Source organism: Chionomys nivalis, chromosome 10 (genome assembly GCF_950005125.1).
Source record: "Chionomys nivalis chromosome 10, mChiNiv1.1, whole genome shotgun sequence".
In the NCBI taxonomy this organism is placed as follows: Eukaryota; Metazoa; Chordata; class Mammalia; order Rodentia; family Cricetidae; genus Chionomys; species Chionomys nivalis.
In genome coordinates this window covers 54,260,061-54,277,261 of record NC_080095.1, presented here as the reverse complement: position 1 = coordinate 54,277,261, position 17,201 = coordinate 54,260,061, and the positions used below count along the sequence as shown (strand labels likewise).

At 44.9% G+C, this 17,201-nt stretch overlaps 1 protein-coding gene across 2 annotated transcripts in view; it reads right to left on the bottom strand.

Annotated features, from left to right (window-relative positions):
- Positions 1-58: 58 nt before the first annotated feature.
- Positions 59-17,201, bottom strand: part of Cdkl1 (cyclin dependent kinase like 1) — a 42,933-nt gene continuing 25,790 nt past the window's right edge. For both annotated transcript variants that reach the window (XM_057782249.1, XM_057782250.1), the window contains 7 exons: positions 15,510-15,582; positions 12,602-12,692; positions 11,538-11,738; positions 9,536-9,618; positions 6,180-6,236; positions 3,629-3,784; positions 59-2,025 (listed from right to left, as the gene is read on the bottom strand). In XM_057782249.1, the coding sequence (XP_057638232.1) occupies positions 1,918-2,025; positions 3,629-3,784; positions 6,180-6,236; positions 9,536-9,618; positions 11,538-11,738; positions 12,602-12,692; positions 15,510-15,582 (769 nt within the window). In that variant the 3' untranslated portion in view covers positions 59-1,917. The remainder of the gene's footprint in view (positions 2,026-3,628; positions 3,785-6,179; positions 6,237-9,535; positions 9,619-11,537; positions 11,739-12,601; positions 12,693-15,509; positions 15,583-17,201) is intronic.

The window sequence follows — 17,201 nt, the reverse complement described above, 5'->3', positions numbered from 1 at the left end:
TGTAGGTTTCTGTATGTATGGTTGGTTATCAGGTTGTTGACTGTAAATCTGACTGGGAATAACCTGCGGTGCAGGTTTCAGGCAGAAAGGGGAGCGTTAGCTGTTTTTAGAACTATGCTTCTAGAAAAACACCCTCATTTGTGGGAAGATGCGAATGACATATATCCCTGTCATTTACAAGTCAGAAAATAGTAAGTAGGAACAAAGACAAGGTAGAACACATGTAGAATGGGCTCATGTGGTACGTGGTGATTCCGTGTGGAAGATGAGGTTCGCAGAAATCACTCCATTGAGCATGAGCATAAATGTAACAGATTACACTGAAGACAGTCAAACCCTCTTATCTCAGGTTTGTTTCAGTACTGCGTGGCCCAACAGCCAGTTTGTCATGACTCCATCTGGAGAGACTTTGCTAGTCTGCAGTTTTCTATAAAACTACTGAATAAATTAGGCAGTTACAGTCATTTGCTTTTTTCAAATACATTTTTATTGATTTAAGCGGGGAAAAAAGGCAATTTGAACTACTCACAGAAGTTGGTATCCTTCCTTGTCATTTAAATCATGGCTATTAAGAGGAATCGAATACTATTGGAGCTGTTATTCAGCCCCTGTCAGGTCTGTGGAAGAAGCTATATATATATTTAGGAAGTCGTAATTTGCCTTGGAGTAGCCAAGATTACTGAACAGATGACGGAATTTAGTGAACTGCATGGCGATCAGTGACTGGGGCTGAGTGGTGTCATGAGAGCGCAGAAGAGATGTTCTGGGGATGCAGTAGAGCTTCGAAGTCTGTGTCTGAGAACTGTGAACTAGCAGCACATGAACCGGAAATGATAGTGAGACGCTGATATGGGGCTTACATTGCCCATGTCTAGGGGCAGGGAGGAAAAGCTTTGCTCTTAGGAATAATAAACCAGATCAAAGGTAAATTTAAGTCTCACTGTTGACCACTTCCTTGTTTGTTGTACCTTTTTCATTAGCATGGTATGTACACATAGATATGTATACAATTGTAGGAATGTGTGTTTACAGACATGCACATATACATGATGTATATAATAAGAGATATTTCAAGGAGAGAATTTCAATTAACCTACATGTTTCCTGATTCAAATTAAAGTTCATAAGCAATTTTGTCTAAATCCAGACCATTATAGTAGTTTTGCTTATAGAACAGTTTTCAGGTATGAGGGTGAACTGAAGAATGAAGTAATGATTATTTTCAGGCTGACGGGCTCATTCTGTGAGGCATGTAGGTCTTGTTCTATCCCTTTTGGACGCATTCTTTCTCAGGGTAAAGATAAAAGAGATGTCTAAGTATCTCATGGTTATATACACACAAAACCTACAAAGTTTTAAGACATTAGATATTTTGATCAACTTAGATATTCTAAAACATGTCTTAAAACACAAAAATCAGGAAAGAGCATACAGGAAACAGAATCACATACATTTTGATTTCAGGGACCAAAATCATACTTAAATTTGTTTTGAAACCAACATTAGAGATAGGATATAATAGGATCTAAAGAAATACATGTGGACATTTTATAACCCCCTTTTCACACGTGCCGGAAAGCAAGCTGAAGCCTGAGTCCTTCTGACATGATCTGCTGTTGCAGCTACAGGCAGTAGATGCGGCTTCTGTTGTCTTTAAGGGCAGTAGATAGAGTTTCTGTTCTGTCTTTCAGCCCCGCTGCTTAGATATACAAACAGTGGAACCGCAAGCTTTTGCTTTCTTCTCTGGACATCCCCACCAAGCATGGAAGTCTGGCTCTGGAATTTCTCTTCATATCTTTCCAGGTGGCCTCCAGCTTCCTGTCTGTGTTTTCTCCTGATATGTAGTCAATACAGGAACCAAATATGTACTTTTTTTCCCCTTCAAATTATTGATCACTTCTTCACTCTGCCAGTTGCTTAAATATTTGGGAAATGGTAGTTAAATTTCTTGGTATTACAGTGGTACTTCTTATTGTCCAAGGCTGGGAGGATGCTGCTGCTAGTTAACTGAGGTAGGTACTGCAACTGTAAACATAAACACAAAGTCGGGTTCAGATTAGGCCGTGTATAACTTTGGGGTACGGAAATAAATCTTTCCTTTATAAAATCCAGAACCCGAGAGAGGGAGAAGTTTTTGTTTGGTTTCTTCCTTTGCTTCCAAAGGTTTTATTTATATCTAAAAAAGCAGTCCAAGCTAGGTATGTTTGCACAAAATGCAATTCCTGCACTCAGGGAGCTAAAGCAGTAAGATCACAATGGAACCAGCCTGGGTTACATAGGGAGACCGGCCTCAAAACAAAGCAACCAAGATCTTGGGTTGAGTTTACACCACCATGCACAAATACACAGAACCCATATGAAAAAGGACACATATGACACACAGGACTGGAGGTGTGTCTCAGTGACAACTTGCTTGCTTACATGTTAGAGGCCTTGAGTTCTAGCCCCAGATACATACGTGCACACACACACGCGCACATACACACACACCATCCAGGTATATATTTGTGGAAGTGGGGCCTATAAAGGAAAGATTAAGTGTGGTGATTTGAACTAGAATGGCCCTCATAGGCTCATATATTTCGAATGCTTGGTTTAGTTCGTGGAACTGTTTGGGAAGGACTAGGGGGTGTGACCTTTTTGGAGGAAATATGTCACTGGTGGAGGACTTGGAGGTTTCAGAAACCCTTGCCAGTCTCTCTCTCTGCTTCCTGTGGATAAGATGGTATGCTCTCAGCTACTTCCTGCCTGCATGCTGACATGCTCCCAACCAGGATGTTATGGCCTTACCCTCTGGAATGCTAAGCAAGCTCCCAATTAAATGCTGTCTTTTTATCAGTTGTGTTGGTCATGTTGTTTATCAGAGCAACAGAAGACAGCTAAGACACCAAAGCTGGATAATGTGAAGCTTATACATCTACATGGAGCCAAAGTGATCGAGAACAGCCAACATACCTTAGCTACGATTCAACTAGATTCTAGATTGTTACAGATTTTGCCACTTAATTTGAGGCCATGTAACCACTTTACAGCAGTCAGGATTCTTTGCTGATTTGTGTTTGCAGCTGAATCCTGTTGTGTGGTTAACTGTGCTATCTATCCAGCAGGTTTCCAGTAGGCCCTTGTTGTTAACTGTACTATCCTGCAGTATTCAGTAGGCCCTTATTAACTGTGCTATCCTGCAGGTATACAGTAGGCCCATGTTGCTATGTTTCTCTTCATCAACTCTGACAAAGGACCAGAAGGGAAAACAATGCCATTTTGGGAGAAACCTGCAGTGTTGACACTGGAGGAGGTATGACCAAGGTCTGATTTCATTTTCTGAAGTATGAGAAACATGCTTAGCTGAATGCACAGTGATGGACCTATCTACAACCCGAGTTTGTGCCCATTACACTGTTAGCATCAGGAGCAGCAGGGCAAGGACAACTTTAGGATTTGGGAAAGGGCCTTAAGAAGCAGGTGTCTCTGAGACCCTGGTTGATAATTCAGATGTCCTGTCTCCTACTTCTGTACCAAGGATGCTGGGGCTTCAAGCTACAGCGTCACTCAACCTAGATTCCAGCTCAGTACCTGGCCCCAGGCATGAGGTGATTTGAAAGTCTGTGAAGCCATGCGCCAGTCTTACCCCAGCCAGGTGCTTTCGACTCTGTCTCAGGGTCTTCCTCATGGACTTGTCGTCCTGCCTTGTCAGATCCCCAGCGTCTCGTATGCTGTCAAAGTACGGATGCTGCAACAGCTGTTCGCATGTCAGCCTCTCAGCAGGGTCCATGTGGAGGCAGCCCTGGAAGAAGATAGAGTCCCTTTTTAGTCCTCTGATTTTGCAATGACTTTTATATTCTGTTTAAAATGACTGAGCACAATCATTATTTTTAATCTTTACCACTTTAAAATTTTTTCCTAGATGTTTAAACTTTATGTGCCTGAATATTTTGCCTGCATGTCTGGATGCACACTACATGTGTGCCCGGTGCTCACAGAGGTCAGAAGAAGGCATTGGATATCTGGAACTGTAGTTACACATTGTGCTGAGTCATTTGGGTGCTGGGAACCAAACCCAGGTCTGTAGGAGGAGGCCACTTGTTTGTTCTTGGCGCTCAGCCTCGAAATAACCACACAGAAACTGCTTGGCCTTTTAGCTCTTACATCTTAATTTAGCCCATTTCTATTCATCTGTGTATCACCACGTGGCTGAGGTTTACAGGCTAAGTCCCGTCCGGAGTCAGACTTCCCACACCACAGGTGCTCTTAACTACTGTGCATCTCCAGCACTGATTTTCATCATTTTGACTGATACATAAGTTATACAAATGTACTGGATGCTGTGTGATAATTAGATGCATGCTTACAAATGAATAATGATCATGATAATTAGCTTTCCATTTCCTTAAACAGTTACCATTTCTCTGTTAGGAGCCTTAACTCTTCTCTGTTTCCTCATCAAATATGCAACAAATTATGTTACAGTCGCCCTGCTGTGCTGCCTCACATATAACATACCCCTGATTGCGTGCTGGCGTCATCTGTCCAGCATCTGCACCTCTTCCTTCCTACCCGTCCTTGCCTCCGGTGGCAACTAGTTCACTCTCTGCTTGCCCCAAATTAGTCTTTTTTAACCTGAACATGAGTGAGAAATAAGTGTTCTGTGAAACACTGAACACTGGTCAGTTGGAAACAGAAGGGATAAACATTGGGAGGGGGGTCTCCTCCTCCTCGTGTTTTGGGGGCATTCAGTGCCCTGCCACAGGGGAGTACACGATTTTGGAGTTCAGCTCAGTGACTGATTCCCATAATTTGTTTAGCTATTTTGTACTTTTATTCTAGAATTAGGTTTGTACATGGTAGAAATAAAGTTCCTAGTGTCATCAGTCTCTACCACTCTGGTTTTCTCATTCCCTTTCTGGAACCCACCAGCCTTTTTGCTAGGTCTAGAACAGTGTGTGCTTTACAGGCATGTATATACACAAGGAAGGACACAGTCCTTTATAGTACATCCGTCTTAACTCCTTCTTTGCCCTCAAACAGGCCATGGGGCTCACAGCTATACAGCTCCAAAAACTGACTCAATTTTGTGTGTGTCCTTTGACAACTTCATGTAAGTATACAGCATCCATGAACTTTGACCACTTTTGGAAATATCGGGAATTGGCTAAACATCGCAAATTGTTGCTTTGCCACATTTTACATAAGCAATAGTTCTAAAAATATATGTGTAAACCAACTTTAAAATGTATACAGGAGTTGACTATTTAAAGATTCATTTATTTGTATTTTATATGTATGAATGCCTGCCTGCATGTATGTCTGTGCACCACATGTGTGTGGTGCCCACAGAAGCCAGAAAAGGACATCAGAATCCCTGGAACTGGAACGTTTTTAATGATTTTGTTTTGCCTGAATGTATGTCTGTGTGAGGGTGTCAGATTGCCTGGAACTGGAGTTACAGACAGTTGTGAACCACCATGTGGGTGCTGGGAACTGAACTCAGGTCCTCAGGAAGATCAGGCCATGCTCTTAACCACTGGGCCATCTCTCCAGCCCAAAATTGGATGTATTTCAAAGAGGATTTTAAAGAAACATTTTTATCAGAACCACCGGAACAATTGTGAGCTGCTGTGGGTGCTAGGAGTTGAACCCGGGTCCTCTGGAGCAGCAGTCAAGTACTCTTAACTTCTTAGCATCTCTTTTAAGGATCCTACAGCTATGAATTTTTTTTGAAGGAACGGATCATTTTGCAAATCACCCCTCCCAAAATCTCCATTTTATGTAAACTTAAAATTCCAGCAGAATGTTATTTTTCTTTAAAGTGAGAAGCTTATATTTTCACTATCATAAAATGAGACCCATTTTTAAAACTGATGTTTTTCTTTCTTTAAGAAAAACATTTTTAATGATTTATTTATCCTCATTTTATGTGTATTGATGGTTTTCCTAATATGTGTCTGTGTGAGGGTGTCAAATTCTCTGGGAATGGAGTTACAGACGGTGTGAGTGGCCATGTGGGTGTGAGAATTGAACCTGGGTCCTCTGGAAGAGCAGCCAGTGTGTTTTAACCACTGAGCCATCTCTCCAGCCCAAAATTGATGCTTTTCAAAGGAGAAGGATTTTAAAGAACATTTCATCAGTTGATACTTCTGACAACTGTGTGCTTCCTGTTCTGGTGAAAACCATTGCTTTACCTTTAAGAAGCTCAGGGCAGGGTAGGAGATGTTTGGAAATTTCAACTCAAGGGTTTCCTGTCAAAAAGAAAAAGGGACTTTTAATTGATGGCATGCATTTTGATTAAAATTACCTCCCACTAAATTTCTTCCTGGCATCTTCCTTGCCTCCTCCATCCTTCTCCACTCTGCCTCCTACCAGGAATAACCTTCGTGTGACTGTCCATACGCCCTTTCTCCTTCACCTCCAGAATACTTCTCCAGTTTTGTTTCCTGATCACTCACTTCCTGACGGAGGTAGCGTTGTAAGTAAACACCAGTGGACGAGAATGAGAACAAACAGCAGCAACAATGCACGTGCCAAGTTATTAGTTTTGGGGTTTGGGTTTTTTTGTTTGTTTGTTTTTGCTGTTGCTTTGATTTTGGGTTTTGCCTTGTTTTGTATAAAATGTCTTTCATGACAATAATTTTTGGCCCTTAAATTAACAGCATTATCAAAGTGGGGGCACTTATTGCATTTATTGACATTTCTATGAAGGAAACTTGAAAATACATTTTATCCCTACCCAGATGAGCTCATGCTTATTGGATTTCTGGAATAAACACGGTGGTCACCTCCCACAAGTGCCTGCTGTTTCTCTGATCAGCCTGCGGTTTAGAGTCTCTCCTCTCCCTGGCCCCAATCGCTAGCGGTTGCTGGGTTGAGAGTGATGAGAGAGAGAGAGAGAGAGAGGACTGCTGTGAATAGGTGAGGAGCTGCCCACTGAAACTGACCCTAATTTACGCGATGGAAGTGCAACAGCAGTGTCCGCAGTGCATTGTGGGTGAATATGGTAGTGTGAGCTGAGGCCAGGCACGATTGGCCAGGCCCAGCTAATGCATGGGGCTGGGCTGTAGTTCAGAGCTTCCGGGCAGCGTGATTTTAAACTGGGACCCTCAACACAAATTCTCAACTGCACACATGCTAATGACCACAAAAGGAAGTGCCTCCATTTAACAAGATGGGGAAAAAAATCAAAATGTATTGTCTTAGTCATTGAGAGCGCAGCTTTGGACCCCCGCAATAATCGCTCTTTCTGTGTATTTATTTAATGTAAGCAATGCTGCAGTCCCACACTGCTAATGTCAGCCCTCCTATCTCAGGAACAAGGCCTAGGGTGACCTGCATTGACTGGAATACACCAGGTCCCTCCAGCCTGCTGAACCAGTTCCCCAGCCCCAGCAGGCAACAGGCCTGGCTAGGCAGGGTTCCTGAGCTGGAGAGGGAGAGAGCACAGATGTTCAACCAGCACAGCCCAGTGCTGCTGCTTCCTGTGTTTCTGTCAACAGGAAATCCCTTGCAGGACAACCCCTGGGAATCAGGAGTGGCGCTTCTCATTTATAGAGCCCGGGCTATTTCTGAGACTTCACCAGCAGACAATTAGCCAGGAAATTGCTAAGGGATATTTGGTGCAGAACTGGGGATGTCCAGGTCACAAGGGAGCCAGTGGGTCGCTTCCCATAAGCCAGGTGCTGAGCTTGCCTCTCCAAACGGGACCAGCATGACCCACTTTCCCCGGTGCTGGTAATGCCCTGGGGAAATGGACGCTTTGCTAGTGGACAAAGGCTGAAAGTAACTGCAAGGAACCAAAGGAACTTCCATCTGGAACCAAAGTGTTAGTTTCCTGCTAACAGCGGCTTTTTCAGACAGTAGGAACCCGACTCACAAACTGAAGTTTTATTATTACTCTTTTCTTTGCTGTGTTAGGAACTAACCAGGCTCTGCTGGGAAAGCACTGACCACTGAGCTACACCCACCCCAAGTCATGAAATACTTTTATACTGTAACACAGAAGACATTTCAAAAACGAAAACAAAAGTGGGGGGGTGAAAATAGTACCCAAAAATCTTACTACAAAGTTATACCCTCTGTAAACTGGACATGGTAGTACACACATTTAATCCCAGTTCCTGAGAGATGAAGGCAAAAGAATTAGGAGTTTAAGGCCAGTCTGGGCTGTCTCAAAAATAAACAGAAAAAGTCAGGTGCTGGTGGCACACACCTTTAATTCTAGCACTTGGGAGGCAGAGGCAGGAGGATCTCTGTGAGTTCGAGGCCAGCCTGGTCTACAGAGTAAGTTCCAGTATAGGCTCCAAAGCTACAGAGAAACCCTGTCTCAAAAACAAAACAAAACAAACAAACAAATAATAAAAATAAACAGGAAAAAAAAACAAAAAGAGAAAGACATCCTTTCTTAACCATTTAAAACATGTAGAGAGGTTCACATACATAGTCTGGTATGGCATATGTCTGTAATCTCAGCCCTCAGGACCATGAGGCTGGAGAATCAAAAGTTAAAACCCCAGGCTAGAGACATAGCTGAACTGTTAAGAGTATCGGCTGCTTTTCCAGATGACTGAGGTTTAATTCTCAGCACTCACATGGTGGCTTAGGGCCATCTGTAATTCTATCCAGCTACCTCTTATGCCCTGATGTCATGGGCATCAGGCATAGACTTATATGCAGACAAGATCACCCATATTTGTAAATAAAGAATTGACATTTTTTTTTACAAGTTCAAAGCTAGCCTGAGTTATAAACTAAGACCTTCTCTGAAAGGAAAAATAAAGCAAAAATTTCCATGAAATTCCCAGAGATTGCCATATGTTTTATATTTTTATGTGCATTTACCAAAAGTATGTTATTAAATATTTATTTAAGTTATTTTAAATTATACTGTTCAATAACCACTTTCTTCACTCAACAACCTGCTGTAGGCTTTTCCAGATGAATAAACACAGAGCTAATTATGTTTATTGGCCCATGTTAGCTATTGCACAGACAATTGTAACTTTGCCTCCTACTAATTAGAGAACTCAAGGCAATGATGTCAATGCCACACCTCCATACCCTTGTCTAATGGTTTCACTGGGATGAGTTATCCAAACCGGGTTGGGAATATAACATTTAGATTGTCTTAAAGGAGTGTTTCCCCCACATTAACCATGCTGCAGCAGAGTCGGGTTATTATGGTTTTGTTCCCATGTTCTGGGAAGTAAGTACACTGTAGAAAAAGGAATTTAGACAATGGTGGGGGAAAGTAGCTGCTTTCACTGGATGAGTCAATTCTTAAGTTTGCTTAAAAGTTGATCCGTGTAGAGCCAATGACCGTGATGGAAGGCTACAACCCGGCAGTCAGTGCTGCTTTCCTTTCCCACAGGCTGGGCTAACCTCTGCTCCCAGGGCCTTCTAAGACTTCCCCACCAGCTTGCTCCAATTTTATTTGTCACTCTTAGATAAAATTTTCAATGCAGACTGAGCCATGGGCCCCAGAAAAGTGACTACCAAAACCTAGCTAGACCCATCTAAGGAGCCGCCTCCAAAATGAATTACTCACCATATCTTCAGGGTCTGGAATTTTCACCCCACTGAAGTACTGATTCATGCTAAATACTTGCTGGTGCCTGGGAATGAGATCCCCTTTGGACAAGAAGAGACTGAAGTAAGTGTGATTGTTTAGGAAACATGGTGCTGAGCCTCCCTCCCTCCCTATCCCCCATGCCCCTCTGCAGCAGTGTGGACCTGTGTCTCCAGCTGTTAAGGTTGCAGCTTTCTTTCCCCAGCAGGAGATGCATCTACACAGCACAGCCTACACTGACTGCTACAGGGACCATGTGTCAGGAGCAGAAATGGCAGGCTGCAAGGCTCTTACTCCCGTGAGCTTACAGTGTAAAGACTCTGAACCAGACGGGTTAATGGAAGGTCTGCTTTCTGAGAGGAACCCACTTCCAAATTGAAACCACCTTGTCCTGTTTCACCAGGTGGCCATCTATTGGAAACTCGACGTCATCTACTGTTTAGAAGCATTTACGGCATGAGACACCGAAGCAGGGCTCTAGATTCCTCTAAAATGACGCTCATTCTGTAGCCATGGCCGCCGAATGGGCTGGCAGTGTCCTCATATAAAGTTCTAGGGATCTAACCGTGAAAGACTTCTGTTGAGGAAATAGAATGAGGGGCTTCCCAGGGGGTGGGCACAAATGACCACAAAGGCCTCCAAAGCCTGTGGTGCTGTCACCCAGCTGACCCCAGCTCTTAGCTAACTAGAGCTCAGCCTGTCTAGGGTTAAGGTTTACAATTTTACCTGTCCTCGCTCTACTGTAGACAAGCAAGCAAAAATATAGCCTCTAGGATGATGACTCATAGTCTGAAAATGCTGTAATGAAGCCCCTTAGCTTACGTACTGGCTTTAAAAATTAATTTCATGTATGTGCATAGAGGAGACACATATCCCTGGGTCCTTACAGCCTTTCCCACTGATGGGAATAACTTGAGGAGAGTGCCCTAAAGCCACTGGGGAAACGGTCAAGGAAGTCCCTGCCTGAGCTTTAAGGAGGCTGCTGCATTGTATAAGGCATTGGTGGAGGTACTGAAAATAGGAACCACAGTCTCACTCGCAGGCAGCTTTCAGTATCTGGGAAGACAAAGTTCCCTGGTGATTGTTAACACTACGAGAGTTTATGGAGAAATTCTGCCTTAAATTGGGCTCCGTAGAAGAGTAAAATCTAACCCCCTGGGTTTTGGAAAGAATAGTCATTGCTTAGAGATCTCTTCACTGTCCCTCCTTTCTTCTGTCCTTACCATTCACCTTAGTGCTAGAGGAAAAGCAAGACAAAATTAAAATATAACTAAAAATGGTGCGAGAAAAACCAGTCTTTCTTCTTGGTGCTTAGAAGGCTAAGGCGCTTCCTCTGCTACAGAGTCTGAATAATCCAAAACTTGCCAGGCAGGCTGCAGTCAAGGACACCTGAATGAATCACCACATCCTCGTTCAGGCTTGGCATCCCTAATTAAAAAATCTGAAGCTGGGCACCAACATGACACCACAAGTAGAAAATTCCACACCCGACGTCAGGTGACGGGTCACAGGCAAACCACAGGCACACTAAAGAGATTACATGAAATGACTTTCAGGATATGTGGGTAAAGTATAAACGAAACATAATGAATTTTCTGTTTAGGCTTGGGCCCCATCTCTAAGATACGCCATCCAAATCTCTAAAGTCATCAACACTTCTAGTCCCAAGCACTCTGGATGATATTCGGCCTGGAAATGAAATCGGCCACGAAAGCCGCTGTGACCAGCAAGTCCTTATAGTGTCTGCATTGCCAAGACAAGGTTTCTAGAAGTTAGCTGGATCCAACGCAAGCTCAAGACAGAAGTGAATTCTCAGTAAGAAGCAGTCATTATCATTATCCAAATAAACTGTAGACACTTTTCGTGGCGCCGTTTCCATGAGGCTCCGACGTTCCCTGGTGTCTGGTGAACTGGGAATGTGGCGCTGTCGTGGGGGAAAGCTAGCCAGTTCTCTAAAAGTCAGGGCAGAAATAACACTTACCCAGGGTTTTCCTTATCAGGTAGAGCTGATCCACGTCAGATTTGCCCGGCCACAGAGGCACTCCGGACAGCAGCTCAGCAAAGACGCAGCCAATCGCCCAGACGTCGACTGGGGGGCCATACTGTGTGTCCCCCACCAGCAGCTCAGGCGAGCGGTACCACCTGGTGGCCACATAGTCTGTGTAGTAGTCACCTGGTCCAGCTGGCGAGTGAAGGAGGGTGAGAAAGAGACTAGTGGAAGTCCGGAATCCAAACTGAGCGGGAAACTTGACCTCAGAAGCTTCTCAGTGCTGGCTGCTAGTTGCCATCACTTGGCCCTAGGAATGTTTAAGTTTCTGATGCTTTGGCCTCATTCCAATCCTACTATCAGAATACTTGGAGAGGGCCCAAGGTTACTGTCAAGTTGGGAGCTAGGCCCCAGCCCCTCGCATCTATCCCAGCCCCCAGGCCTGGTCTGGACTCCAAATCCCAGCAGCCCAGGGAGGGGTCAGGACAACTCCCCAGGGTATTTAAGTGAGCCCCCAAAAGAGGAACACGTGGTCTCCCATTTCCTTCCTACCGGTGGTTGCTTTTGGGGACCAGCCGAGAGCACAGAACTCCCATTAAACCTGGATATTTCTTAACTTGGCTTGTTTTGATTTGGCTTGAATGGGAATTTTGCGTCGGTAGGGAGCGCGCATTAGGAAATATTCCTAATGTTTACCAGCAGAGTTTTTAAAGTTGCTCGGGTGTTAATCAGGCAGCCAAGATTAAAAACCATCCGTGTACAGCATTACTTATGGGGAGTGTTAGTTCAGGGGGGAAGCGAGGCGAGGGTAGAAATCAGGAGGTTGGCATGCCTTAGAATAACTCCTGTGGTGCAGTTTACACATAGCCCACACATCTAAACCATTGCGGGTCTATGCATTTTTTCAAGTTATATCCCCTTCCAAAATTCTGCAAGAATTGTAATTTATAGCACGGTTATTTCCTAGGCAGAACACAAGAATGGGCCTTCTGTAGTATCTAGGCCAGCTCTCATAGCAAGAATGCTTCTTTTACCCCAGAGAAGGCATCGGTACTCACTGAGAAGCCGTGCAAACCCAAAGTCACAGAGCTTAATGACTGAGTGTTTCGTGATGAGAATGTTTTCCGGCTTCACGTCTCTGTGTATGCACTGGTGAGAAGAAAGCAAGGCAGGAATGTTATGAAGGAGCGACCGTAACATCTACCGTGAGCAAAGGGCAGGGATATTTAGCACATTACGTCACTTTAATCTTTCATTAGCCCGTTGAATATGAAAACAACAGACTAGAGCTAGTACCATCCCTATAGACAGAATCATTTTAAAATTCCTGAAGGACCCCAAAGACCAAGAAGTGTGACAGGACAAAGGAAAGGAGAGGGGCTAGCCTCAGCTAATCAAGACATGTGAGACAACTGGTTACATCTGGATTTCAGATAAATGACTTTTTTTTTTTTCAGCGCTGGGGATCAATCCAGGACCTTATCCACGCACTGCACTCCACCAGCGACCTCATACCGCATACAATCTGTATTAGAAAGGGGAACTTGGTGTTTAACTAGGAGTCACACTTAACCTGCCGGCTGCAGGTGAAGGAGAAAGGACTGAAGGCTCCGAGGCCCACAGCCTGTAGCAAGAGCTACAGCGTGGTGCATAAGCAGGGTTCACCAAAACGCTCAGTAAACAGGACAAGCCCTGGGCCTGCTGAGATAAGCGGGGAAGATTGGGCGGGAAGCCGCGCTTGCCAAGAGATCTCCCTTGCAGCTCTAACATTTGTCCTGACAAGATAAACAAGCGCCTGCTGCAGCCTCTCCCTCTGGGGTGAGTCGCTAGGTGTCAGCTCTGTCCCACCGCATGGCCAGGGTTCTGCCGGCGCAGGCGGCTCCTGCCCTGTGCAGCCCCATCACCTGGTATCTAGCCGCGTTCTTTAACAGGGTGAAGCTACGCAGGACTTTCTTATTAAACGGCAATTTCTTTGACAAAAAAAATAATCTAATAAACCTCTTAAGTCAACAACTTTTAACCAACGATTCCATTTAGAAATTAAGTTGGGACAAAATATTCCAAGGGTTTTCCTCTCTGCTGGGAAATGTCGAATCTTTCTGCCGCCTGAGAGCCTGAGAGACTGCTGGCCTGACGCCTGAAACCCTTGGGGTTATCCTTGACTTTCTAGAATCTGGAAAGAGAACAGAGTTTCCTCGTGGGCCCAGCAGTTCCCACTCCAAAGGACGGTGGGGGCTGAGAGAGCAGCATCGGGCTTTTCCCACCAGCATTTTCATTCTGCAAAGGCTGGGGGAGGGTTAAGTTCCGCTATCTGCTTCTCAGTAACCGCTGGCTGCGGGGTCCGAAGTCCTTCACCAGCCATTTTACATGTTGCTATAAATAGGCCCTTCCCTGAATGCCACGATGACATATGGGCAGAGGGACTCAGAAGCAAGAATGTGCTCTCGCTCTGTTTGGGAATTCCTTACAAGCTTCTGCACCCTCCCCCCACTTGGCACCCTCCCCCACTTAGCATCCCCCGCCCCCAGCGCACGGGCGGAGTCTGGGGCTCTCCAGAGAGCTGTGGTGTGCTATGTGTCTTCACATCCACAGCTCTTCCATCTTCCCCACCAGGGCTGGAGAGGTAACTTTCTCATTCTCCCCCACTCTCCTTCCTGCCACCCCCATGCTGAAATTGGCTTGCTGGGAAAGTGCTAACCACCAATGACAAGGACGGGACTGTGGACCGGCCATGTCTTCTGCTGTAAAACGGTGCTTTTTTTTTTCTCGGTGGTTGGAGTCAAACCCAAGACCTCATGCACGCTAGGCAAGAGGTCTACCATGGAGTTCCACCCCAGCTCTGACAAAGATTCTAGGCTTCAACTAATGAAAGCAAAATAATAGCTGTTCTCTTATTTTCTTCTTGAAAAGCAACTTCAGAAGGAAATTCACTTGGGCAGACTCTTAGAGATCTAACCCCTCAAGCTCGGGTGACCTAGGAGTTGGAGTTGAGCTAACAGTTGCAGTCCAATGGTACTCATGGCTAGAATGAAATTCTAAAATTACTATCTGGGAATTTTGCTTTTAGTTTTGGAATCTAATTTTTTTTTCTTTTTCCTTTTTGCTGTATTGATTCATGGGTAAGTCCATTGATGGCCGTGCTGGGGGGTCAAACCCAAGGCCTCATCCATTTTGAACAAGCACACAACCGTGTTCCAACCCATGAAGCGGGAGGCTGTAACATGATTAATAAAAACTCAGAATATTTATTAAAATACAAATGAAATGCCACCACAGGCAGCTCTGTGTGGCACAGCAGGGTTTTCAGCATCTATGAAGCCATGTCACCTGGGCTGTCTTCCACAGTGACCCTCTCCAGTCCAGCTGTGGCAAGGAGATCCAGAGGCAGCTTTAGCATTTTTATCTCACCAAAGCAGACACTAACACTTGTACCTTGGGCTTGGGTCTCCACCCATGGAACTGCAGCTGACCAGGCATGAGGCCTCTGGGGTTGCCCCTCCTGTTTTCAAAGCCTTTTGAGGAAACTAAGCCATCACAGGCTAAGTAAGTGAGGGGCTTTCTGCCTCACATTTTAAAAGTTAAAAAAATGGGACTAGTTTCTCTAGAAATAATTTATTTAACTTTATTTTATATGCATTGGTGGGAAGGTGTCAGAGCCCCTGGAACTGGAACTACCGACAGTTGTGAGCTACAGTGTGGGTGCTGGGAATTGAACCCAGGTCCTGTGGGAGAGCAGCCAGTCCTCTTAATCGCTGAGCCATCTCTCTAGCCCCTAAGTAGTTTTTAAAATGTCTGAGTCATAAGAGCCGCATACAAAGGGATAGTTAAGCCGGGGATTTCAGCCTCTTATGCCGGCCAGGTTTATGAAAAATTATACCCACCAAGGTGTGACAGGAACTTTGAACAAGGCTCAGCCGTGGCTTAGGGAAAGCCGCCCGAATTTTCAAAGGTGAGCAGGAGACTTACGTTGTGCCTATGACAGAAATTTACAGCCTGCAGTGTCTGCCAAGTTATGTTCTTCATGAGATGCTCTGGTACCCTAATAAAAAACAAAACACAGCACAAACACATTCTTCACTCCCGCCATGGAATGCAGCTCAAGAAACCCAGTCCAAACCAGGGCAGGCTTTGGTACTGAAACATCCCCGGAGACAGAACCCTCTCGAGACCCAGAGTGTTGACAGTGTGTGGCCAGCACACTGCTGAACTGGAGGGAAATCGAGTTAACAAACACGGATTTTTACAGGGAAGACTCATGAAAACCCACAGGGATTTCAATGAGTATTTTTATCCTGGGACTGCCTGAAATTTGAACTCCTCCTTGGTTTCTTTCTTTGTTTTGTTTCGTTTTGTTTTTTTAGGAGAAGGTTGAAGCATGTTTTTTGCTATGGTGGCCCCGACTGACCTAAAACTCAGGCTCATCCTATATAGCTTCCAAGTGCTGGGTTTACAGGCATGGGCCACCAGGCCTCATTTCTGTAATGCGGACCTTACTAACATAAAGTTAGTGAATAAACAGCCCGAACGACAATGCTGTGTCTTTCTCAGGGTGCTCTAGACTACGGTCCTAAAGCAAGGATGTTCCCTGCATGCAGCATCTCCGGATGCCTGAGTGACTTGCACCGTTTGTTTCCTTTGAAGGGAGAGAAGTGAGGTTTTCCTGCGACAAGGGAGAGGTTTATGTGGCATGCCGTATAACTAAAGTTCAAAATAATTAGAGCACAGATAAGCATCACGCTTCCTTCCCTACACACACCTCTCCTTGCCAACCGCATCACCCTCACATCTTCCTGCTCCTTCCCCCTCACAGCATCTAACGGGGCCACTTTCTCCATCCCTTCCTCACTGAGTCGTGGCCGATTTAACCATGGCGGCCTGGAGCCCTGACAGCCACTGCGTGTGAACGGAAAGAGGCATCTCATCAGGAAAGAAGCATGTTAAGTATGGGGCAAGGAGTGATTAGAAAGAGAATTGCTTATTTTTGGAGACCACCCCCGGACACACACACTGGACTTATTATTTTTATGAATCAAAAATTAAACGTTGTTGTGGCCCTCAGCCAAAGCTGCTGTGCAGACCAGGGGGGAAATGCACGTAGCTTTAAAGGTGATCACAGAAAGTCACTTCTAGCCCCTGGGAGAGGCCACAAGGCCACTGCTGTCATAGACCAGATGTGCCGGAAATCCTTTCAGGCAAATCAAAGGATGCTTGGACAGACACAGGGACAGTGGGCCGGAAATGAGGAGGCCACCTCCAGGAAGAGACGGTTTTTGGATTAGGTTTGTTTTCAGGCTTGAGGTAGCCTTTCACCAAATCCTCTTCCTTGTTCTAGTGACATGCAGGCATAAACACCAGGAAAACTCACCTACGGGGAAAAACGGCCTAGAAAGATACGAATAAGAAGTGGACTTCCAAAGCTCCCGCACCCATCTCTTGTTCAGAAAACGCCTTGTACTTAATTCACTGACTGTGCAACATAAAGTCGTAAGTGCCAAGGAACTGAGTCTCCAAAGACATTTCCCAAGATAAATAATGCAAGAGGACTTATAACATCATATCATTAATATTCTTCTAATGCTGAGCACACTGTCATACACTTCTCAGGGCTGAAACTGTACAAACCACACAGTGGCCAGCTCCCTAGTTCCTCTATCCAGG